We start from the raw sequence: 27,522 nt of genomic DNA, 5'->3' as shown, positions 1-27,522 counted from the left end.
ACTCTTTATTTAGATACGATTCATTTTTTAAAGAATTATAAAAACTTACACGTAATGCACTGAATAGTTTTTTTTGTTTACAAATATGATCAAGATATTGTAGAATTTATAGTAGTAATTATTAAATATATTAATAAAATCTGATAAGTTGTTATAAACACAATATAAGTTAGAATGATTATTTTAAATATTTTAAAATGTTAAGAGTAATATTATGTTTGTTCTCTTATTTTAAATTCAATTACCATATGACAACATCAAAATAAAGTAAAATTTTTTTATAATGACGTTGAACGGCTGACCCGATTTTGAGTTTACTACTGCTTACGTTCAACTCCATAGCCTTGTAAATTTGAACCCAAACCAGAAGACAAGAAAACTCCGAAATATAGACTTGGGAGAAATTTGACTTCGTGGAGGACATTTGGATGAAACTAACCCGTATTTGCCTAACATGCAAAGGAAAACCGCGAAAACCTCCCACGGTTATCCTGACGGCATGGGGACTCTTATTCATGATACATCTACCACTGAGGATATTTTAAGTCTGCACTGTAGTCGATGCGAAATTCATTTCGACCGTTGGGATTTGAGCCCCGGTCACATCATTGGGAGGCGAGTGCTCTATCCCCTGAACAACCACAGCTTAAGTATAAAATTTGCACTATAATTTATCACGTAGGTATCAAAGATTCCCTCATTAACTTCATCCCCCCATTGCCATTTCAATTGAACACGGCTGATGATTAGCTTTGTTCGGTAAAAAGAATAGTAAAGTATAGTAATCGTATAGAATATAGTAAAGTATTAGTATAGTAAAATAATAGTAATGTAGTAAGTACACGGAGTCCGCATACAACTATTACAGAGATGCCAACCATCATCTCCTACATCAGAAAGCCTCCACACGGTTTTTTGTTTGATTCTATTTGATTGACCATATTTGATTCTAAAGTTCATTTCATTTATTAACAGAAAATTGGGTACCTGGGCCGCGCAGCGGCCCCTATCCCATACATCATGAATTTAAAAAACTTTGTGTGAAAACATTTTGATTTTGCAACATTATGGTATGCAATAAATGATTCTAAAGTTGACTGAGAGAAATTTATCATGTATATTTGAGAATTGAATCTGTAGTGGTAGACAAGTGAATGCGACAAACCAATCATATTCATAAATTAAACAAATTGTTAGGCATATATTTGCTACCACTCTCTTATTTAAATTGATTTTCTTTAAATAGGATCTTTCGCAAACTGGTTAAATTTATATTTTTCTGATCGGACTACCTATAAAAAACCGTGTGGAGGCTTTCAGTTGAAGGAGGCGTTGTGCCAACTCGCTCTGGATTGCGTATGAATATTTTCAAGTGGTAGCAACATTTCTGTTTTAATTTTTGGTTTAGTACAGTCCATGTATATGATTTTTACTCACCTCTAATTCTGAACTGAGCTGTGTATAAAATATCTAAGCACCTGAGGCCACTTGCGGCTCTTTTCCCATTCATTTTGAGCTTGGTCTGTGTGGTGCTTCGATTAGGTTGTGAAATGCGAATCAAAATGGTAGAAACTCAATTTACTCTTAATTATTTGTTTTTCATTATTAACTAGCATTATGATTTACATTTTAAATTATTCATACAAAAACATTCTAAGCTTTATCTTTCAATGGTAATTTTAAAAAAAATATAATATAAAAAAGCTTTTAATTTCGTTTAATAAAATTTTGAATTTTATTAGCCAACACTCTGTATTCTATTTCGGCAGTGGAAACCCTGCTTCTAGAGTTCTGTAAAAAATTAGCAAACTTTACAAAGATTCCGCACATCTTATAAACTTTGGTTTTTTACCGTTTTATAAAATATTTCCAATTGAACATAAATTTAAGGGACCAAAATTTTAATTTTAACTTTTAGTTTAAATCGTTGTAGGGGAAAAAATTCATACTGATTTTCATTTCCCGTAACTATTTAAGCCATATATATATATATATATATATATATATATATATATATATATATATATATATATATATATATATATATATATATATATATATATATATATATATATATATAATAATAAAATTAACCCTTTTGAAGGCCGTGGTAAGTATACTTACCACCACGTTTTACCACTTTTAATTTAGGTTTCCATTTTTCAATAACTTCAGCTTTCTTGAAGTGAGTTTGAATAAAATTAGTAACCATTTGTGACTTTAAAAAACGTATAAAAGTTATAAAATACATAATTCGTTTTGAAGTTTGTAGCATTTAAGGAATTTATTTTATAAATAAATAAAAATAAAAGTCAGTAAGTTCCTAATAGGTAATGTTAAATATATTTACCACGAAAAAAATGGCATTTTTATAAGCTAAATTAGTTTTTTTTAATTTTTTTTTATCAATTACTATTCTTAAAACAATTTCAATTCCAAAAATACTTTAATTTACCTTTACTAGAAATAAAGGGCCCATTAAAGGGTTAATAATTTAATAAAAATATGATTATGAAGGCACATTAGACAGCATAACTGCCTAATTATTTTTTTGAGGCAATTATGAATTGATTAATAAATTGGTAATTTAAGGGTAATATACGTAATTTTTCAAAATCTCGGAAAAATTTTTTTTTTCATTTACTTCAAGCAAAAAATTTATGTCTAAATTTAAATTTTTTTTTGTAAAATATTGTTTTGTTGCAACATTTTTATCATCAGATAGAATTAAAAGACATATCTATGAAATAGTTTAATAAAAGCAAGTGAAATTCAAATGGAAAATATAATATCTGACAACTAAAGGAGAAAAAGTTATCAGCTGTGATATATTGAGGGGAATAAATGCCATGAATACACACTCACGCTCATACAAAATAGTATTTTTTTAATTTCAACATCCAACACAACATTTTGCTTAAATATTCCATTGCAAAAGTATTATTCAAGAATTTAGAAATTGAAATCATAATTTAATGTTTTGAAGATTATTATTATTTAATGTTATTTAAAAAAAATAATAGTAATTTGCAAAAATTAATAAAAATAAACTTTTATGTTTTCAACTAAATAGAACTGAATAAATTAATTTCGTATCCAATTAAACAACGATTTTGTGCCAATTATAGATTAAAAAAGCTAATTCATGAACACGGAAGGACTGACAACAAATGTGTGACCCTTCCCTCGAAAGAAAAATTCTCAAGGTCACCGTCACAGTTACTTAAAATTTTACACCTGTTTCAAGGTCTCGCACCCCCGGTGGATCTATCCCTCACTGTACATTCCCCCCTAAAACTGGAATCAGCATGACAAGATAGATAAAGGAATCTTCTGCTAGCTTACAAAAATCCCAATATTCAAAGGGTTAGTTGTGTGGCATTTGGTAGAAATTCAAAATGGTACTAGGTTATATTTTAGTTGTGTTGTATAGACTAAAAGATGTTGTCTTGGACTTTTTAGAATTGGATAAAAAATCATTTGGGTAATTATGCACCTTATTTTATTATGGCTGTCCTAATTCTAGTGTGTGTATTGAATGGAGTGTGTGTATTCAATTTGAACCGTAGATCCAGAATTTAATGTAGTTTTTAAATAATTATTTGATCATAATTAGTTATTTTTTTAAGAAAAATAAATGAAGGTTTTTATAACTGTTGCGAGTATGTTATTCATGATTGTTTGATTATTTTGCATATCTTTAAGTGATTTACGGAGAGAAAAAACTCCCGAAAATAAGCACCTCATTAATTATTATATAAATGTAACGTCCAATTAAATTCGGGCCGTTGAACCAGAATTCAACGTAGTTTTTTAATAATTATTCGATCATAATTAGATTTTATTATTTTTTAATTATTGAAAATAGATACAAAGTTTAACTTTAAGTTGACTGAACGGAATTTTTAATACTTTATATGTATTTAACTGTAAATACAATTACATTATGTATAATATTTAATGTGAAATACTTTACCAATTAATAGTTATCCGCCAGGAAGTTAATCTTTTGATGAAAATTTCGAAATTTTGTGGAAAAGCTCGATTTTTTTTCTATTGTTTATATTTGAAATTTTGTTCATTAGCTTTCTATATCTCTTAAAATTTTTGTCATTTTTAGAATTTAAGTTTTAGTTTCTTTTTTTTTTTTTTTTGCATGTGTCTGTGCTGTCAAACGAAACAGCATGGCAATTGTATATACTTTAAAAACATTTTCTGAAAAACGTTGATAGTGAGAAAATCTCTTTATTATAACGCGAGTTACAAAATAGTTCATTGTAGAATTATTAGTAACTTTTTATGTAGATTTCGCATAACGTTATATATATTTTGAACAGAAAGCTAAGGTCTGAGAGTCAATTTATTTTTATCGTACTTTAATAAAAAATATTTAGAACTAAAAAATAAAAATCAATGTTGAAAAAAATATTTAGTTCCTTCTCATTGTATTTTAGTTCGAAACGCAGGTAATTATATTATTGATCTAAAGAGATATTTTTTTAAAAATATTTATGAATTACAATTTATTGCAGATCAGTTAGTCGGCATAAAAAAACTAGTTTTTGTGCTGAAATTTGCCCTTATATTGAAAAATTTTTCATGAATTTTTTTAAGTTAACTTTGGATTTACAATTTTAGGTACCCTGCTTACTAAAAATAAAATTTAAATTTTAATTAAAGTCATTAAAAAAAAAAAGAAATAGTGCGGCCGGAACAAGTGAAACTTCGTAATGTGGAAATGAAAATAGGAAGGGGTAGAACAGGGTTCGTTGATATATATCAATGGATATATATCATGATATATATCAAGATATATATCCGATATTTATTTTGAAATAAATATCATGATATTTTCGATATTTTCAGCAAAATTTCTAAAATATCCCCCACGTTATTTCAAGATTTCTTTTAATCACTACACAAACTCATGCTACCATTCACACTATCTTTACTTCCTATAAAAAATCTTGTTTTAGATTGCACCTGCTCCCACTTACCCCCTACTAAAAATTCATTCTTAGACTGAACCTGTTCTCATTCACCCTATGATGAGTAAGTGGTCAAGGTAGATAATTTAGTAAATGATTTAATGGTAAATTACGCTGATTGTATAAGCATTTTAGAACCGATTGCAAATGCTTTAGATGCAGTTCAAGCAAATAAATGCACAATAGCACAATGTGTTGAAATCTGGTGCAAACTGAAGGAGAAATTAGAAGCATGTGGAAAAAAAGATGTGATGAAAAAGTTCTCAGAAAGAGAAGTAACGGCATTAAACCCTGCTCATTTAGCTGCTAATATGCCATAGATATTGTGGAAAAAAACTAAATGATGAGCAAACACAAAGAGCTTTTAATTTCCTACGCTCTGTTGGCAAAAATATTTTACCTATGGCTATGAATTTTTTGGTCAAAAAGTGCCGCCCCTTTCCAGGCTTCAAGTTCGAAGATGACTTTCTCAATGTGGAACCCACAGTTTGGTGGGAAACTATCAAGTTAAAGGAACCATTAAAAGTCAGAATAACAAATCTTCTTGAACAACTACTAACTGCCTCTCCTTCCACAACTGGGCTAGAGAGAATATTCTCTTGCTTTGGATTTATTCAGTCCAAGTTGTGAAATAGATTAGGGACTGAAAAGGCAGAAAAACTTACTTTTATGTTCAAATATTTTAACAAGAAATAAAGAAAAAATGTGTTTTAAAACTTAGTAAAAGTAAAATAAAAATGTTTTGTATTTTGGTGATTACAAAAGATTTCGTTTCAGAGAACCTTTTTTATTTAAAAAAAATTTCTAATGTTTCATTTTATAAAAATTATAAATTTATTAATTACAATTAACGTTAGGAATTCAGAATTTATATAAAATGAATTATTTTATGTGTTAAATGTGTATATAATGTCTTCAAAACAATTCCTAACAAAAAAGTTAATTTATATGGAAGATACTAAATATAAAACAAAAATTTGAATATATATCAAAATATCGGATACATATCAAAATATCGGATATATATCAAAATATCGGATATTTTTGATATTTTCGAAAATATCAAGATATTTACGATCCCTGGGTAGAAATTGATAGCATCTTTTAATAATCATTTTCGAGTGGAGAAATATCCAAACCTATAACATTTACAATGGGATTATGATAACTAAAGTAAGATACGAAATGTTTGAGTTCTATTATTTCAATATTTCTTGCAAAAACTGCATCAATGATAGTTCCCCCTTTGGTTGTTGGATCATTCCTACCATTTATCATTTCCAATCCAAATTTGTCTTTAAGGAAGATTAATAATGTTTCAACTTCAGGTAACGAGAAATTCACATTAAAATCTCCTGCAAGGATCACAGGCCACCGCCAAAAAAAATCGCCAGCGCATATGAATATTTTACGATAACCCATTGACTAATTCGAAAGAGGATGCGTAAATTTACTAGGTTGCTAGGCAACCAAGCTCTGACTGTAAAACAGGCATACTACGCGCATGCGTTCGAGTGCCACGCACTCAGCGTTAAACGTTAAACGCAACCTTGTTGGAAGTCGCATTAGAAGTTTCACTTTAAAAAAAAATGTGATCCAATTATTCATATACCTTAACAAAAATAAATATTTTAATTTAATGCAAATTTTTCAAAAATGATGATAGTAACTGTTTGAAAAAGTCTACTTGGATATTATATCACAATAGAATTGATTATTTATTTACATTAAATTCTGGTTAAACGTTGAAAATAGAACTCGTCATTACATTAGTGCAATAATTTATAAAATACTATTTTTCCGTTATTTTTTTTTCCGGTTCGGTTTTCCTCGGTTTTTTCTTTATCGGTTCTTTTTTTTCGGTTCTACTATTTAACACTTTTTAGCAAATAATGAACAATATGCTTATTTTCATTACTGTTGTGAACAGTTATAGTTACTTATGATGGCTGTAAGTCTAAGTTACTGTCTTCTAACAATTTTTAGCAAACAATACTCCTATTTTTATCACTGTAGTGAGTTTGTTACGGTTGTTCATGGCTGTTGAAGTTTAACCTATTTTTAGCTAGCTTTTTGTAAGCTGTGATTTTGAAAACAGTGCAAAATGTTAATAAAGAAGACGAGCTCAGGTTTTGGGAAAATGAAAAGCGCTTGCAACCTAACTTTTTCAGTTTAAGAAATTACTTTTAACGCAGGATAATCTGGGATAATAATTTTCATCGCTTTCGAAAAATTTGTGATTTTAAAAGAATTTAATAACTTTAAAAAAATATTTGAATCATTTGTACGTCCTAATGCCTAGATAACTCATTACGACCATATGATATGTATTGTTTAAAATTATACTTCTTCTGCCTGAAGTATAAGGCTTTTTATTTGTTCTTGTCTTAAATGTTTGCTTTTTTTGTTTTCCTTGAAAAAGCACACTTTTATGAGTAAGAGAAACATTATAAAATGTTATCAATAAACAAGTATAACATTCATTCCTAACATCTTTACCCATTTCAGTCCCAGCATAGAATTCTTTTAAATGTGGTACAGTGAAGTCTCCAGGAAAGATCACCTCTCTATAGCGACCAACTCTATTTCGTCTCCTCTATTACATATATTATTTTTACATATATCATATTATGAATGATAAAGCTATTTTATATAAATATACCATTAAGTTTTTTTTTAAAAAGCTCTTTAAATAAGAGCCTCACACAAATATAGAGAATACATTTTACTCAACTTATTTGTTTTGTTAAGTTTTTTGTTTTGATATTTTTTTTGTGTTTCCTTATTTGACATTTTCCGCATTTGGTGCACATGTCTGTCCGGTTACTGGGAGAGGTGTTTTATTAGTCTCTCCTAAAGGTTTTCTTCAACACAAAGTACAGTGGTACCTCGAGATACGAGTGCCCTAACATACGAGTTATTTGAGATACGAGCTGTCGAGCGAGCGAAGTTTTGTTTTGAGATACGAGGAACGGCCAGGCAAGTCCTTCTCCTCCTCGACAATGCTCCTGCTCACCCACCGAACCTCGAACATGACATCCTCGAAGAGTTCAAGTTTATAAAGGTTCTCTATCTACCACCACTCCTATCCTGCAGCCCATGGATCAGCAGGTGATTTCTAATTTTAAAAAGCTGTACACTAAGCACCTGTTCCGGAGCTGCTTTGAGGTGACAGAAAACAGAAACCTCACCCTTCGAGAGTACTGGGAGGACCCTTTTAACATCGTGATATGCCTCAGAATTATTAATCAGGCCTGGCTGAGCGTTGCAACGAGGACCTTGACCTCTGCATGAAAGAAGCTGTGGCCAGAGTGAGTCTGTAGCCGAAAATTGTGCTGTGGCCTGAGTTTATAGCTTCGAAGGATTCGAACCCAAAGTGCCAGTGGAGGAGGATATTGGGTCTCTGGGAAAATCCATGGACCTGGTGATGGGTGAGAGAGACGTGAACGAGCTCATCGAGGAGCACTCTCAGGAACTGACGACAGAGGAATTACAAGAGTTACCGTCGCAGCAGCATTCGGGGGTTCTGCAAGAAATTGGTTTCGAGGAAGAGCCAGAGGTGGAGGAGGTTATCTCTACAAGTGAGATAAAAGTGTTCTTGGGAATGTGGGCAAGAATTTCACAGTTCGTGCTAGGAAACATCCCGAAAAAGTTGCATCTGGTCGTGCATCGGAGCTATTTCATGACACTCGCCTAACTCATTTCTGCAGCATTCTAAGAAGGAGGAAGAAACAAACCTCCTTGGACAGTTTTTTTTAATCCAGCTAAAAAAGCAAAGACCGGTGAAGAGAAAAGCAGTGACTAAAATTAAGCATACAGTAGCATTTAAGATGTGTGCAAGTTGCATTTAAGTGACCAAAATACAAATATGTATGTACACTTTATAAAACAAGTTTTTTTTTTTGCTTTACATTCTTTTTTATTATGTTTTTATACAATATTTGTCATTTATAAATACATTTTTCTTATTCAAAAACACGTAACAAAAACAATTGGGGGTAGCATTTTTGGGGCTGGAACGGATTAATGGCTTTTCAATTAATTTCAATGGGGAAAATTGCTTTGAGATACGAGCAAATTGACATACGAGCAAGGTTACGGAACGAATTAAACTCGTATCTCGAGGTATCACTGTATATGGGAAAAATTCCATGACTCCCAAAATGGGTCGTAAATAGAGGAGATCTTTCCTGGAGGTTTCACTATATCAAAATTGCGACACATTTTGTCTGCTACCTAAAATATGTTATTATTATAATATGTATTTTGTATATGAATTTATTTCTTCTCTTAAAGTCCTTACTGTTAAAATTTTTCACCGACAATTCAAAATTTCATTACGGTATATATAGATGATTATATTGAATTAACTTTTATTATTTTTATTATAGACAAGAAGTGGAAGCAAGATGCGTAAACTTATTGTCAGGAGGTATGTGTTTCGGTTATTTTTTGCTTTCCTCATTGTTAAGATAGCAAGTTTGTTAAGATAGCAAGATAGCAAAACGTAGTGGAGGATTTGAGGGAAATTTTGAATATTTCGTAAGAACTGAAACTCGTTCACACGCGGAAAAAAAGCGAGGTATTCTTTGAAAGTTATAAAGATACTGCAAATGATTAAACAAAAAGCGTATGAAAGATCTGGAATTTTTTTTCTTTCGATTTTAGGAAATTGAAATCTTAATAATCTTAAAAATCTTAATCTTATTAATCTTAGAAATCTTAAAAATCTTAATCTAAATTGATACCAAATAAAAAATAGTATTATTTAGAAATTTAGAATGGGAACTAGGTATTAATGCAGCAGGTGATCTATAGTTTGTCTACGGAAAGAACATCCCTTGCCACGAAGTCTGAGGCCGTTTGCTGCTATGGAAACAAAAAATGGCGCATTTCAAAGAGGGGAGCTTCGTTCTCCCCTCATTCCCTTTCTCTCACTGGCCCAAAGCAAAATCTGTCTTAAATAGTGACCCATCTTAAATAATGACATACTTGAAATAGTTAAACCTAGTAACCGCTACCACTCCAAATGAATGGGAGTTCTTTACATAGTGTGTTAAATGATTCTAGGAAAAAAAGGTACCGGAAAAAAAGGTACGGAAAAAAAGGTCCCTGTGTAGGGAAAATTCTGTAGGGGAAAATATTTTAAATGAGAAGATTGGATTGAAGCGCTTTTTGCTGTTCCGTGCATGTTTTTTTGCGTGTCGCGCGTGTTCAAAGAGCTTTTTATCCAACTTTTGTTTCTTATTTATGCATTTATTCTTAAAAAGTTAATTAAATATGAAAATGTTCAATAAAATTGTTTATTTATTTTCTAAGATCATGATTCTACCGGGAATCTTGACTCTTATCTATTGAAAAAGTGTTATCAGGCTACATGAAACTTTTAGGGGAGGGGGAGTAAAATTAATGTGTTTCGCTTATAACGCTTCTAATAGAAATTTTTTGACAGGTATTTTTTGACAGGTGTCATTTTCTTTCATTTTTCGCTTTTTTTTATTTTGTAATAAGTTACAATTGATAACATAGCACAGAACCGTTTCAGTTAACCAATGGCATGTTTGGGAATCGGTTTATGCATTGACGGTCTTACTTGACCCACTGTTTGCCACCTCTTGTTTACAATATTGGGGAAAAAAATGAAGTTTAGAAAAAGTTTTTGATTTAAATTTTTTTTAAAGTTTTTGATTTATTAAAACATAATATCCCCTAACTATTGAATTTATAATTTAAACCCTAAAATATGACAAAATTATAATTTATCTAAAAAGATATTGCAATAAACAAGGCAGAGCATTCTATATCCACTATCTGGTTAATGTTTAAATATCATTTGCTATCGAATTCGAGAGCATATTTTTCTTTTTTATATTTTGGGTTTTAAAAACTTCAATTTTCGGTGCCATTTCTCTTAAAGATTTTTTCTCTGTTAGTGACTTTTTATTTTCATTATTTTAGTGAATAAATCTAAAAATTATTTTCGATTATTTTTTAAAATTTGTTAAAAATTATAAATATTTGTAATGTCTTAATTGCTTTTAAAAGGCTACTAATGTTCAATTACGTAGTCTTATAAAAGTGAACTCAACCCAGAAGACAAAGAGAACTCCTAGATCAAGCATTGGGAGAAATTTGCCTTCGTGGGGACTTTTCAATGGAACTTAAAAGCATGTGCGTTACATATAGTGTAAACCACGAAAACCATCCACGGTTAGACTGACGGCAAGTGAACTCTAACCCATAATCTGTCTTCCACAGAGGATATTTTACATTAGTACTGTGATCAGTGCGAACTGAGTGCATCTTCATATTGACCCGCCGGCTCTGGCATTCGAACCCGGTGCGGCTCTTGAGCATTTGATTGGTGGTAATGGTGGTGTTATTCGCTTATTTCTCTCTTTAAATAGATAATAATTCTTATTTATTTAATTGGCAATAAGAACAACTTAAAAAATTATCTAAACAGTAACAACTATCATTTTAATTACTTTACATCTTTAGTAATTAATTTACTAATTGAAGCGTAAAAGGTTATTTAACGTTGCATTACAACGTAGTATTATAATTAATGAATTTTTTTTCACATTTATTTACATTCACAATTAACATTTATTCAATGTACTATATTTAAGAGCAAATTAGAATCAAAATGCTGGAAACTTATCAGAAGCAAACCTTATTGAATATTTTTAGCAGGATTTCATTGATTTAATCATGATTTAAGTCAGCTGGTTTTTTTAAAAATATCATTGTTTCGTATTGAATCGAATGTTATTTTATTACTTAAATATATATTAGTCATTTAATGTATATATGTATTATAATATCTGGTCTTTTACATATTTTAATTTGTAATTATGAAATTTCCAGAAAAAAAGAAACCATTCATTAAAGTAGGATTGCTTTTTTAATAAGTAAATAAAAAAAATTAGTATGCTTGATTTTTTTTTCCCATGTATTTTTCTTTATTTTTTTTATGATTCATTTATATTCAATTTCCAATTAGTTTGAACAAAAATTGTGCATCCATTATGCATTTGCTAGAAAGTAATTTATAATACAGTAATATTGCCTGAAATATGTAATTATTTTTATTACATTTTCATTGGATTTAAATTATTTTAATATTTATAAAGTTGAATTAAATAAGATGTGTTTTATAAGTAGATCAGTTTCTTCAATTTAAAATAAAATATATCACAAACCTTTTATGACGTAGTTGACAACTTTTTTAACTATTCCTCTAAAAACTTCAGCTTAGACGTATATGGAGAACTTTGTTTCTGCTTACAACAATATATTTATAAACATCATATTTTATGACATTATTTTTTGAAAACACAAGAAAATTAAAAAATAACTTGATTGGAATACATTACAGGAAAATTTTTTATTTTTTTGTAAAATAATGACGATTTCGATGTTTAAAATGTACAAATTCACAAATATACAATATACAAAAACATAAATAGTTCATTGCTATGAAACTGCAAAAACGGTATTACATATCATCGTTAAAATATCTTATAAATTTTTTAAATAGTATGTCTTTTAGATGTTAAAGAAAATTAAAAACTTACATTTAGGAATATTTAAATATAAAATTTGCTTTATTTAAAACTGCCATGTAGTATCATTTTTAGCTATTCAAAAAAATTAATAAACTAAAGTAATGAATACAGATTTTAATATGAAATTGGAAATGAATGAAAATTTTGTATGTTGACAATTTTGAGTTTTTAGAGGTTTTAAATTTAGTTAGTTTTTAAATTTACATGTTTTTCTTTCTTAGATTATTAGCTATTGAATTTAAAAATTCTGGGATGTCTAGATTTTGGTTTAAAAACTTAACGCAAAGTGTTTTAAACCTTTTTTGAAGAGTTTCATAGCTCCTCTTTTTTCTATGTGCGATATGCACTCCAGCTTTGATTTGCTGGAAACTGAAATACAAAGAATGACAAAGAATGAAAAGCTGAAATACAAAGAATGGCTGAAACATTCCTAGAAAAAGGTTGAAGGGGTTGTTAGAGTGAAACCCCCTCTTATTCTTGTAGGTGTATTCAAGAAACCTCAAGGACATCCATTTGCAGTACACTAATGTACACATACGTCAAAATTGCTATCTTCAGAAATTTACAAGATTAATGAAATGCACTGATTCTAGCAGTAGACTCGCAAAAAAGTACATAAACATCTTTCCTTTTTTATAACACCAATTTCCTTTTGTTTGCAAAAATTTTAATATAGCCACAAATGCTTGTTTTTTGGTAAAGGCACACTTCAGTGCATCTAAACATGATTCAATCTGTAACATACCTTATTGAATTTGATAATCATTGATTTATAATATATATTATTCACTTTGTTAAAATGATATTTGTTTTAGACCAGGGGTTTCCAACTGGCAGCCCGGGGGCCGCATCCGACCCGCGAAGCCTTTTTTTGTGGCCCGCGGACTAAACTTTACTAGTTGTCATTTTTTTGCGGACAATTTTCGTAAAGAATCAATAAGGGTTTGAAATGCTTTTCTCGTTAATAAAAACCTAATTTCTTCGTATCTGTGAAATTTAACATACCAATTGTGCAAAAAAATTTATTTCTCAGGTTTTACACCCAGGAAAATATTTATTCAAATGCAAAAATAATCATGTATGTACTCTATTTTATTTCATTTCTTTTTGTATTTTGTTAATATAATTTAGCATGTGCGTATCAGAAATTTTCTCGAAGAAATTATCCGATTTAACTTTTTGAGACCACTCATTTTGGACGAAAATATTTGCACACACATTTGTAAATTTTAAATGTAAATATCTATTCTCTGGTGGTTGTAGCAGACAAATCTCAATTTTCTCATTGAATATTTTGTGTGCTACTATGTAAGTTTTAATAAAAACCTAAGTTATTGTAGCCCGAATTTTATTATTTATTTAATATTTTTAAAAATATTATTAATAAGAATTAAATATTTCTAAAAATCTACTTCTTATTTTAATTTGTAATTCAATACTTTTGTTTTGTACAACTTATTAAAAATCTGACAATAATATTTAATGTTCTTTCAAACATGAAAAAGTCCTTCATAAAATGTTGATAAAGTTGTGGCCCCACCATTTGATTTGAATTTTTAATTGTGGCCCGCGGCCTCTTGCAAGTTGGAAACCCCTGTTTTAGACCATTATAACAAAATCGTCCTTTTAAAAACATTTCTCTGATAATGAAAGTGCATAGAGAAAGTGATTTTTTATTAAAAAGTGTAGTTTCATGAATGCTGTTCTTAAAAAGAATTAAAAATAAAACCGTCTTTAATGAAATAAAAAAAAATATTTAAAACTGAATAAAAATAGACATAACAGAACAGAAATGTCTATTATTTATTATTATTTCTTAACAGAAATAATTATAAATAATAGATTTTAAACAAAGCGAAATTTACTTATATATTTCCTAAAAATAGCTGAGAAATGTGTTACAGGCTATTTAATGTAATTTATCAGCGCAAAATAACGCGTGTTTGAATAAGTTCTTTGAAATTAAATTTTTTTGTATGCCGAAATCTTAAATTAAATCTTAACCGTGTTAAAATGAGATGTATTAACAAAAAAATATTCTTAATAAAATTCAGTATTAAAATAATCCCTTAAAAGACTACCTATCTGGTAAAAGACTCCTCATTTTACCAAAATAAATGAATCATAACTGTTAAAATAGGGTGAAAACAATTTTGCAGAGAATTGTATCTCCACTAATTACTTAAAAACTGACATATGTTTTAAAAAAATCCATGTTTAATTAAGAAAAGAAATATATTTAACAAAAAAATATCTAGTTTAAGAAACTCCTTCTTAGAAATGAAAAAAATTTCTTGCATCAAATCCCTCCTCCTCCTACTTGCACTAATTAACGAATCTGAATCAAAATTATGAAACGGCAAGAAAACTATTCATAACGTTAGCGTCGTGTCAACTACTTCTATAAACTATTAGTTAAATAAAGAATAACACACGTTCTGTAACAGAAACAACAAAAAAATTTTAAATAGTCTTTTTATCATATAAAGGAAGGGGAAAAAAGTGACATTGTGCTTAAATGTTCTTTCTCCTTTACCTCAATTAGCAAAACTAAATATCAATTAATATGAACTTAAAATATTTCCATGACACCAACCATTCGAATCAGAATTTTCGACAATAAAATAAGTTAATAGAGATAAACGTATCTCTTATAAGAAATAAAAAACCAATAAATAAATAAATAAAAGACGAAACCTCTTATAACAATTTAAAATCTTATAAAAAGAAAGAAAAAATGCATCCGACACAAAAGTCCTCCTACCTTCCTCAATCGGTTAATATGAATATCTATACCCTCTTTCCAATTTATCATTTAAAATAAAAAAAATAACATCTTTTACATTAAACATATTAAAATGCATCTTCCCCTTAGAAAAATAAAATAAATAAATAAATTAAATACATCCAGCTTCTAAGAAAAGAAATACCGTGACTCTAATTAAAAAAGAGCAATACTTTCCTTTCTCCACAATTAGAGAATAAACATCCAACACAGAAATCCACCCACCTTCCTTAATCGGCTCTTATAAATATCAACACCCTTTTCAAAAAATATCATTTAAAATGAAAAAAATAGCATATTTTATATTAAATCTTGCCCTAAAAAAATAAAATAAATAGAGAAATTAAACATACCCAGCTTATAAAAAAAAGAAATACCGCTACTCTAATTAAAAGGCACCAATACTTACACCTCCAATCACGAATAACCATCCAACACATAAATCCTCCCAACTTCCCCGATTGGCTACTTTAAGCCCCACATTAGCAACTTCTACACAAAATATAATTTAAAATAGAAAATAACACATTTTTCGCTTAAAAAAATTTTTAAAAAAAGTAAAATATTATTGAAAAATTTAAATTGTATCTTCCTGCTTTAAAAAATAATCAAAGAAGAATAAATAAGTGAAATAAAATTTAAAAAAAAAAGCGTAATACAACCAGCCTATAAGTGCCCCCACCCCCCTTACCCTTCTCGTTACCTCAATGATCTAATCTGAATTATTACAGATAAAAAAAATATTCATTGAAACAGCGAGAAGCATTCATGTTGCCCAGAAAGCGAGAGGGGAAATATCCATACAGATTTTCCCTATGGAGGTACCTTTTTTACCGGGACCTTTTTTTCAGGGACCTTTTTTTCCAGGGACCCTTTTTTCCGTACCTTTTTTTCCAGGTACCTTTTTTTCCGGGACCTTTTTTTCCGTACCTTTATTTCCGGGACCTTTTTTTCCGTCTACCGTGTTAAATGACTTATATGCAGTGGTGTGGTGTGAAAAAAAAACTTCTGAGTTCTTCTTTACCCAAGATGATTTCACCATATATATATATATATATGTATATATATATATATATGTATATATATATATATATATATATATATATATATATATATATATATATATATATATATATATATATATATATATATATATATATATATATATATATATATATATATATACTATATATATATATATATATATATATATATATATATATATATATATATTACCATTACCATTTGAAATGATGATTATGTAACGATTTTCTTACAATAATTTTTATTATTTAGAAATTATGTTTTCTTTCCGTTTTTTGGGGGGTGAGTGTTTCTCCCGACCTCTACTTCTGCATATTTTGCTTAAGTTATTCTTGGACCCAAATATGGTATTTTTCCCTGTATTATTTCAGAAATAATATCACTTTCATGAATTGATTTTATTTATTTATTTTTTAATTCCAGACGGATCAGCGGAATCCATACGGTAAGCAAATTTTTCAAATACTTTATTTAATTTAAATATTTTTATTTTATTTATTCCTATAAAATAATTAACATTTAGTGTTGATGAGCTGTTAATGTCAGCTGATAAAAGGCGTTCCTGAAAGACCGTTCTTAATGTGTATTTTTAGAATCCTTACCAAAAATGAAAAAAAAAGAAGACGCGACACATTGAGGAACGTAAATTACATAAAAGCGAATGTAAGGAACATCAAAACAGTTTAATTGGAGGTTGAAACTTGAAGAAGTTTCTAATAATCGTCTTTCAATTCTCTTTTATTCTTTCTTGTAATCGAACTTGTGTTGTTGTTATTTACATTCGCTTCCTGTACTGTGGTTTAGGAACATTTCAATAGTGTTTGCATTCTTTTCTCGATTAAAAACTGATTTGTTATAACAAGTAAGTACCCACATATGTATATCTGTCTGCCTAAAGAACTGCAAACCACAGAACTAAAGAACCACAGAGTCAGAGATTGTCTGCTGCTATTCGCGATCACAAAGCTTTGTGAGAAGACTATTCCTCCTTCCCCTTTTTTTTAAAAATATTTTTCATAATAAATTTTCTAAAATATTTTTTAAAATTTCCACGACGTTTTTTTTAGGCCTCTGTTCAATGCAGTTTTCAATTTCGTATCTTTTCTTAACTTTTAAGTTTTCAATCTATTCGAAAATTAGGACAGAAACTAACATACTTCCTTCTCCTATGACACTCCACACGCTATTGGCGAAAGCATTTAAAGTGTTGCCATAAGTAGAGAGTTCTGCTCTACGCCACCTGCAGTCCATTTCGTTTGTCAATAGAAATAAGAAAGAGCGCATTTTAGAGAGTGCATCATTTGATGCTTCTCTCACTGATCTGATCGTAAAGACTCGTAAAGTGGACTGATCGTAAAGACACGGTTCCCAGTAGAACACCGAAGATAACTGTCAGTAAGCGGGGTGAGCTCTTTGATCTGCCTACGTAAAGACCGAGGGTGCGTGGTATCAGTCCTCATTAAACTGTTCTACCGTAAAGTGCTCGACTTCACGAGCAGGTGTTTTGGTTACCAAAGCGTAGGAGCCATCCCCTTTGCAGAAGATCAAAATTCTGATAGCATGGCTTCGGATCATCTTCAGAAATGTTTCTCAGACCGTTGCCAATAACCCATTCTGCAGCTCTAGTGGGGTGCAAATAAAATACCTAGCTACCTCACTCAAAACCTCTCCTAAATGATCCTCACACCCTTACTTGAAATGGTTTAACCTCATAGTGCTCCAGACGATGATTGGAGAAGGGAGTTCTTTAGATTGAGAGACTATATGCAGGCTCGTGTTCTTACTCTTACTCAATACCCCTCTATCGAAAAAGAAGAGCATACTGATACGGGGATATTCATTGGAGGGAGGTTGATGGCTCAAGGTGAGTCCTTCTGTGGTTCATATACAGTGGCGACAATTTCTAATTGCAAGTTTTGCATCCAGAAGGTTCAGCAAAGGACGGCCAAACGCTACGATAAGCACTTATAATCGATATCTTTCATTATGTACGCTAAGGAATAGGACCGAAACCAGTTCAGATCTTATCTTAGTGCATCCACCGGAAGATTGGTGTCAACGTCCACTGTGCCTATAAGGCTTTACTAGCGTGGTTTGCTCGCTAGGCGAGCTGCCATTTGAACGCCACACTCGTCACGCCGTGGAAAGGAATTGTGAATGCCATGGAAAGGAATTGATTGAGGTGTGCGCAGTGCGCAGCAATGGCTAATCAAAAAAGGGCTGTTCTTTTCGCAGATGAGTCCAGGTTTAGCCCCAAGCTGATAGTAGGCGTTGTTTGATTTGGAAAGAATCTTGAGTTTAATATCATCAATGAAACATCAGCAAGACAAGAGATGTAAGTCAAGAAGGTAGTATCTGTGTGTGGAATGGGATCTTTTTGGGTGGAAACACAGATCTGCAAGTCTTACATAGAGATGACATTCTAGTTGTTTGCGTAAGCTCTTATGCTGGTGCAATAGGTGATGATCTTGTGCTACAGGACGATGCTGTACTGGGATCGCCTGTTGGGTGATTATTTTCAGTAGCAAACAATTCAGAGCATGGGTTGGCCAGCTCGATAATCGAATTTAAATCCTACCGACCATGTTTCGGAAGAAGTGTAGCCGGGTCTCAACTATCCTTCTCAGACCCTCTCCCCGCTTGCAACTGCTAGGCTGGAGCAAAGGCTCGCACTTCCAATGGAATTGGTAGGACCGCATAATTGAAAGCATCACACACACCTGTATGTGCTGTAATGCTACTATAGAGGTGATCATACTTCGTACTGAAGGTATTTTTTCGATTCCTAACTGATACATCGGATGTATTCATTTCATTCATTGGTAGATCGCATGGGAATCGGTAGGCCGCATAACTGAAAGCATCCCATTTACCTGTATGTGCTATATTGCTTCGAGAGCTGTTTATACTCCATTTTGAAGATAATGTTTCTATTCCAAACTGACACATCGGCTTTATTCATTTCATACATATGGTAATTTCTGTATCAAATGTCTCATAAATACTTTTTGTGCTACTTAATGTATTATAAGCACTGTAATGTGTGCTAGTTTCATTAAATTATATGAGTAACTGTTTGAGTTATAGCAATTTTTCTTAATTTATGACTACCAAAGTATTTCGCCTTTTTGAATTGATCTATAGTAAGTTTTTTTCCCCCTTTTTCATAGATGTGAACTGATTTCTATATTCCAACTGATAACAAGCACGGGTGAGTTGTTTTGAAACAAACAATATTACTTGCAAACTAAATTATTATGACAATTTTTTATTAGTACTCTATATTATACATTGCATAAAAAAAGTGGAGATAAATATAATACTTAGAGGGACTAACCAAGTTCCTGAATAGTTGAATATGGAAATAATTAAGACGAAAGCTTGAAAATATGCGTGGTTAAAGTCTACCACTAGAAGAGCCTTAGTGGACATTTTGAATTTACTGACAGGAGTTGCAAATATTGTTACCTAGACAAGAGAGGTATTGTTGCATCTTATGTTATAATCACTAAGTGCTCTAGAATATTTCGCATTGAAAGTAAAGGTAAGGATATGTCAAAGCGGGAACTGCACGGCTATAAATATAGATTCTAAAAGTGCAGACTCCCGAATTTTATTTCATGTCCATCGCATACCTGCGAACTCTTCCGGATTTTCCGGAAGATTTTATTTTCATATTTAAAGTGGTAGTAATTATATACTATTTTTTTTCTTTTATAATCTTAATTTTCAAATGATATTGATCACCACTATTCTTACAAAAATTAAGCACATATATTAATATGCGTTACTGTCATGGTTGTCAACTTAAGTTTTCTCAAATACAACGTATTTGTTTGCTTAAAATTGAAGTTTTAATTCCATTTCAATACCACTGGGAAAAATAATAATGGAAGGGATTAAAAGTTGGCAGGTATGCCATCGCCAAGCATTTGGCGAAAAGCAGTAAACCAACATTTAAAAAAATGTTCAGCAATGTCGATTTACTACTTTTACATATTTTCTAATTTAAATTTAAGCAAGCGTTAAATATTTTACGCACATTTTATGCATAATTTCATTATTTAAAGTACTAGACAAATTTATGCGAAATGATTCATTGCTGGCTAAATAATTAGTGAAAAATAATGTATTGAAAAATCAATCCTTTCTTTTTCACTATAAGACGTACGACGTAGCTACCAACTTTACACGTTTAATAATTTAATCATAGGATTTTACTGCGATTTAAGGATTTCATTATTTAAAGTAATAGACAAATTTATGCAATGTGATTCAAAGTTTTCACAATAATTTGTGGGAAAATAATGCATGGAAAAAAAAAACAATACATTCTTTTCCTCTACAGAACATACAACGTAGCTACCAACTTTTCCCGTTTAACAGTAAGATTTTATCTAGTACGATTTAAGATTTTCATTACTTATTGTCAAACAAGTAATTACCAAATTTACGCTATCTGACTCATCGTTGGTTAAATAATAACACGAGTTCCTAGAATGTGTGTATTTTTCTTTTGGTAGCAAACTTTTTGTGTTATTATCAATTTGTTATTGATGAAATATTTTCTTATTTCAGGTAACAGTACCTATAAGAATGTGTAAGTATTTCAGCCTTCTTTTCTCTATAATAGAGTGCTTAACAGTCTGAGATATGTCTGTACAGTGTTCTTCCAAAATTAAAAATGGCGACGAAGTTGCTTACTAATTTGCTTGCAGTTTTTACTTTATTTTATAACCGTCGTCGAACAGCCGACCCAATTTTGAGTTGACCACTACCAATTTTCACCTCCGTAGCCTTGTAATTTTGGACCCAATCCAGGAGACAAAAATATATCCTTGATCAAGTATTGGAAGGAATTTGCCTTCGTCTTGAACTTTTCGTGGAACTAACTCGCATTTGCTTTACATGGTGGGGAAAACCACGAAAGAATCCCACGCTTAGCCCGACGGCAAAAGGACTCTAACCTTTGATCTGTCTATGACTGAGCACTGTGGTCTGTGCGAGCCAGGTGTGGAATTCGTATCGGTCAGCCATCGCTCTGGGATTCAAAACTGGGACAGCCGCGACAACTCTATACACGAGCCACCACGGCTGAATAACTACCAGATCTGATGATCTTTATTTCCGTTGCTACAACAACCATTAGAAAATTGAAGGATTTAAATTATTCTGTAACATGCAGAGTGCGAAACGTCGATATTCTAGAGAATTTCCAGGCATTGTATAGAAACGAGGCGTTTTTAGGCAAAATATGAGAACTTTAGGTATTGTAAATGAAACCCAGACATTCTATCGAATTAAAAATGTTATTTAAGCAGAGAATCAAAGTAGGTGCTGATAATGCTATTATAAAAATAACGGGCAAATGTCAAAAATTTATACGTCATTTTGAGAAAAATGATTATCGTGTCATTATATATATATATATATATATATATATATATATATATATATATATATATATATATATATATATATATATATATATATATATATATATATATATATATATATATACTAAGCCCCCTGTTCACTGCAGCTCACCAACCCCGATGATTGCTTCGCAATAATTGTCTTTTCTTGGCAGAAAACAGTTTTTCTGCGAAAGTTAACATTATTCACTTAACATCTATATACTAAAAGGAATTCTGTTTGCTTACGCTTGTGCCTCTACTTCCGACGTACAAATCTTACTATTTATTAGTATTATAAACAATTAGATCTCTTGGTGAACAGAAGTGATTTTTTGAAGTAATCATTTTTTTAAAATAACATTTATATTCTTATAACATTATATTGTTCAAATAAATTTGTCGAGTTCACAACCATAATTTAATATTTTCGCGAAATATAGCAGTACTGGAAAATAACTTTAAATAAGGGGTACAAAAATATTTAAAGGAAAACAGTACCTTGACGACTTTTGTTAATTTTATGCTGATGACAGCCAAAACAATATTGAAATGAATGAGGAAAAACTGGACCCACTCAGCTTTAGATGGTAAGTTTAGTTGTAACATTTCAGCAAGCAGCATTATCAAAAATTATTACCTTTTCACACACATGCGTTCTCAATTTTAATTGTGCGTTACTAACAGCAAGTCTTCTGTGATTGGCTCTGTTGTCATTTCACTCTCTACTTATATTATATAAAGATATATATATATATTGTTTGAAAAACGTCTCATCTGCATGCATTCCTTTACAACAGCAAAAGAAACATTTCATATACTTGTATATATATATATATATATTATATTATATATATATATATATATATATATATATATATATATATATATATATATATATATATATATATATATATATATATATATATATATATATATATATATATATATATATATATATATATATATATATATATATATATATATATATATATATATATATATATATATATATATATATATATATATATATATATATATATATATATATATATATATATATATATATATATATATATATATATATATATATATATATATATATATATATGTTATGGCCAGAGCCCGAAGTCCGGTAGCTTCGCGAAGTGGCCGCGATGTTCCGACCAAAACGAGATAAAAAGAAATAGACAAGTTTTTAAATACTTTGTCTCAAATGGCCACATCCCACCGCAGTTAGCTAGTAATTTTTAAAAAATGAAGTTATGCTTATACACAGCCAATAATACGTGCCAAGGATTTTTTCTTCCAACTTTGGCTGATACTCCCATGCCATTTCGCGATCTGGTAGGCTAATTCCCGAAATCAAGAAAAGATCGGTCATTGGCCAGCAAATTTACAGCTTTCATAGCCATTTCGCAATTTGGCCGGCCAATTCGCTTAGTGGCCGAATTCGGGCTTTGGCCGTAACATATATACAGGGTGTTTATAAAGTCCCGGACCCATTTTGATGTTTAATAACTCATAAAATAATAAAGATAGATTAAAATTAATAACATAAGACTCAAAATAGATAGACTCAAAAAGTTTCATGACCCTTGTCAATGAACTTCCACGTGTGCCCCCTTCGTCGCACGGAGAATATCAAGTCGATAGTCAATTTCGCGCCAGGTAGCGGCAAGCATGTCGGCATCCACAGAGGCTATTGTGGTTGTAATTCCGGCTTTTAGGTCATCAATATTCGACACGATCCTCCTGTAATGTCCTTTATAAAAATCCCCAAAGAAAAAAAGTCCAGCTGCGTTATATCAGATGATCTGGGTGGCCAAAGAATTGGACCTCCTTCAGAATTACAACCGCAATAGCCTCTGTGGATGCCGACATGCTTGCCGCTACCTGGCGTGAAATTGACTATCGACTTGATATTCTCCGTGCGATGAAGGAGGCACACGTGGAAGTTCATTGACAAGGGTCATGAAACTTTTTGAGTCTATCTAACCATTTATGTTATTAATTTTAATCTATCTTTATTATTTTATGAGTTATTAAACATCAAAATGGGTCCGGTACTTTATAAACACCCTGTATATATATGTATATATGCATGTATATTGATGCTAATTGCTCCACTTTCTACTAAAGTTTTAATAAATTGGTAGCGAATGAAATTGTAAATTTTGTAGAATAAGGATTATTACATCTTATTCTTAAAAGTGTCAACTTGAGATTACTATAATAAGGTTGCATTTCAAATGATCCTTTGAATTTTTGATAAATAATATTGTAAAAATTACTGAAAAAGAAAAATACTAAACTAAAAATAATTTACATTTCGCTACCACTACAAAATATTTTTTTTACAAAGTGGAGCAAATTGGCATTTCTGGCTAAGTTATTCTTGTTAAAACTTCATTCTTTGGCGCGCAACGCCATTGATCGATTGTTAAAAGTGTTAGCGACGTTCTTGCAAAAGTGACATTCTGACATAATATATACCTTTTAAAATTTATTTCAAGGTGGTATAAAAATTCTTTCACTTCCAATTTATTAAATCATAATACGTTGCTGCAATTTTACTATATTTTTTTCGGAAAACTTCTTTTAGCTTTTGCAAGTTTAAGTTTTAATATATTATTCTTTTGTTTATAAATTTGATTCATCTGGTTGAAGGCCAGCCTCATATTTATGCACCACTTACTTTTTCTCAAAAACATAAATTTGGTTGGACTATTGTTTCAAAATCATACTTTCTCTACGAACATTAGGAGACCCTCACCCACTGTAATTTACCAATGACTTAGGTATCTTTTATTAAAATTGGTAAAAAAAAAATAAATAAAAAAAACAATAGTGCGTGGAGTCCCTCCGCGCAGAAGTGAAACTTCGTACTGTGGAAATGACAATAGGAAGGGGTAGAAATTGATTTTTAGTGAAATCTTATTGTTTCTTTAAGACAAACTTTATTGTTTACAATTCACAATGGATCGCATCTTTTAATTATCATTTTCGAGTGGAGAAATATCCAAACCTATAACATTTACAATGGGATTATGATAACTAAAGTACGATACGAAATGCTTGAGTTCTATTTTTTCAATATTTATTGCAAAAACTGCATTAATGATAGTTCCCCCTTTGGTTGTTGGATCATTCCTACCATTTATCATATCCAATCCAAATTTGTCTTTAAGGAAGGTTAATAATGTTTCAGCTTCAGGTAACGAGAAATTCACATTAAAATCTCCTGCAAGGATCACAGGCAGCTCGTTGCCATGGTAGCGTAAAACGTTTAACGCAACCTTGTTGGAAGTCGCATTAGAAGTTTCACTTCAATAAAATGAAATAGATAGTAACGGTAGAAAAATATCATCTTCATATCTTTTTTCATAAAGCTACAATATTTATTGTATAACTTCAGTATAAATGTTAAAACTGGTTAAAGTTATTTTCAACACCACAAATGTTGAAAATAACTCAATTCTTATGATTCTCAAGTTTATATGAAACGCCAAACTGTCCAGGTCTCTCGCGGAGAAACTTCTAAAATTACCAGAAATTCAGAAAGATTTATTTTCAGTCTACTGCTGTATAAAATATTTTGCACAAAGCGTAGAAGTTTGCAACCATGTTAATACAGTCACTACTTTTGCTAACACGAAGAAAAATATCTATTGTGTAAAATTAAAGAAATTCTGTTGTCCCGAAACACATGTTAAGAGAAATTGTAAAGGTTTATGTTAGGTTTGTTTAATTTACCTTTTTTTTTTTTTTTTTTAAAGGATAAAAATCTTACCATAACAGAGAATGATCATTATGTATTTTAAATACTCCTGTTTACTGATTTATTATTATTATTATTTTTCTTACAGAGAAGGAATTGATACATATATTCTGGAAAAAGGTAAGATTTTTTGTTCTGCAGTAACGTAAATACAATTTTTTTTTTTAAAAAAAGGAAAAAATTAAAACTACGCAACATTACCTTGTTAGTTTTGCACGTTTTAATGATGATCTCTTGCAAAATCATTAATTTTTCTTTGATTTATAAAATTTAATAACCATATTTTTCATCCATTTCAGGTAATACTGAAGTGATTGCAATTTGGTAAGAAACAAAAAATACTTTTCCCATATATGTATTAAAATTAATTCATTTTCAATTTGAGCTTTTAATAGCAGATGAGTGTTTCTAAGAGTGTTAATAAACCGAGATTATTTATGCACTAGTGGGCTGCTCCCCCTGCTCGCTAACGCTCGCCAACCCCCGAAAATTGCTACGCAATTTTATATGGTTTGCTTCGCAAACCAAGATCGCTTCGCTCGCTACTAACTTAGGTACATTGCAAATGCACAAAATTCTAAGAATTCAAAACAATCATTCAAATCCATATAACTTTTTTTTTTTTTTTTTAAATTACTTCTTTTTAGTAAATACTAGGTCATTAAAATAAAATTGAATTCAAATAAATGACATGTAATTCGTTAAACCTATTAGAAATGTGCTATAGTATAAAATCTGAAATCGTAACAGCGCGACTGAGACTCATTTTTCAATGAATAACTAATAACAATACTAAAACAAATAAATTCGTGCTATAAATCAAAAATCGTCAAATAAATTCGTAATATATAAATTCGTGAAAAAAAAAAACTTTCAACAAAATACTAAAATAGAGATCTATCGACAAAGACTACTCACTTCTGCCTAGCTTAATAGTATGAGATTGCCGCAGCTGATAGGGTGAATTTCGGAAGAGATCACATTTGGTGAGAATGCTATCTCTGGTTATTTCCGCTTCCGTTTTTAAAAGCGCTATATGTTGAGCCACCTCAGTAGATTTGACATGTGACATTTTTAGCGGCAATCATTGGTCGATTTTCTAGCGTTGTCATTCGGGGCGTTGTAATGAGGCTTTTTTTTGTCACCGTGTAAGAGAAATATATATATAGATACTGTGATCTCTACGTCTTGTAAAATTAAATTTCAAACCTAGTAGCCAAAATACATCAAACTAACTAACAAAACTTGTAATATAATTTGAAGCTAACAAAATATCTAGTTCTTAGATTTCTCTTTAATTTAAGACATTTTCCTTTTTGCTGTTTCTAATGACACTTAGACAAGCAAAGCTCCCTAGCAATTGACCTTTTGAGATTCAAGTCAAAAAGGTGCGTTTTTCGTTTGAAAAGAGAGCACCGCAATGGGGAAAGTACGTCTTGTATCAGAATCCCATAGATAAACGCCCTCCTTATTCATTCGTGATGTTCCCTAAGTAATTTTGGCATAGATTTAAAAGGGAAAGAAATTTTTTCCTGATTCCTGTACCCATGGTATTGCTCGGCAACCTACTACAGCACTTTCAATTCCATAGATTTTAGGATCACGTATATCTCTCGCACCCTATATGTTAACGGAGGGTCGAGGATTGAATCCCGGTGCTACCGGACCAGAGTCTGATTCTCTAACTGCTGAGTTTTTTTCTAGAAATAAATATAATTACTTAAAAATTTTAACATGTAGTAAAGAATTCTCATTTCATTTAAAAATAATCTCTCTCTCTCTCTCTCTCTCTCTCTCTATATATATATATATATATATATATATATATAATATATATATATATATATATATATATATATATATATATATATATATAATATATATATATATATATATATATATATATATATATATATATATATATATATATATATATATA

The 27,522-nt window shown here is 30.4% G+C and overlaps 1 protein-coding gene across 3 annotated transcripts in view; it reads left to right on the top strand.

The window, feature by feature from the left end:
- Window positions 1-3,281: 3,281 nt before the first annotated feature.
- LOC107438760 (uncharacterized) overlaps window positions 3,282-27,522 on the top strand; it is a 39,818-nt gene continuing 15,577 nt past the window's right edge. The window contains exons 1-7 of one of the 3 annotated variants that reach the window (XM_087163394.1): window positions 3,282-3,484; window positions 9,380-9,420; window positions 16,812-16,833; window positions 19,559-19,599; window positions 20,967-20,988; window positions 25,672-25,703; window positions 25,883-25,907. In XM_087163394.1, coding sequence (XP_087019520.1) covers window positions 3,399-3,484; window positions 9,380-9,420; window positions 16,812-16,833; window positions 19,559-19,599; window positions 20,967-20,988; window positions 25,672-25,703; window positions 25,883-25,907 — 269 coding nt within the window. In that variant the 5' untranslated portion in view covers window positions 3,282-3,398. The remainder of the gene's footprint in view (window positions 3,485-9,379; window positions 9,421-16,811; window positions 16,834-19,558; window positions 19,600-20,966; window positions 20,989-25,671; window positions 25,704-25,882; window positions 25,908-27,522) is intronic. The other 2 variants (XM_087163396.1, XM_087163395.1) reach the window with 2 other exon arrangements.

This window comes from Parasteatoda tepidariorum, chromosome 5 (assembly GCF_982258835.1).
Source record: "Parasteatoda tepidariorum strain Cologne lab strain chromosome 5, Ptep-v5.0, whole genome shotgun sequence".
Lineage (NCBI taxonomy): Eukaryota > Metazoa > Arthropoda > Arachnida > Araneae > Theridiidae > Parasteatoda > Parasteatoda tepidariorum.
Note: the sequence above shows the minus strand (reverse complement) of the source record. Positions and strands in the feature narration are given on the sequence as shown.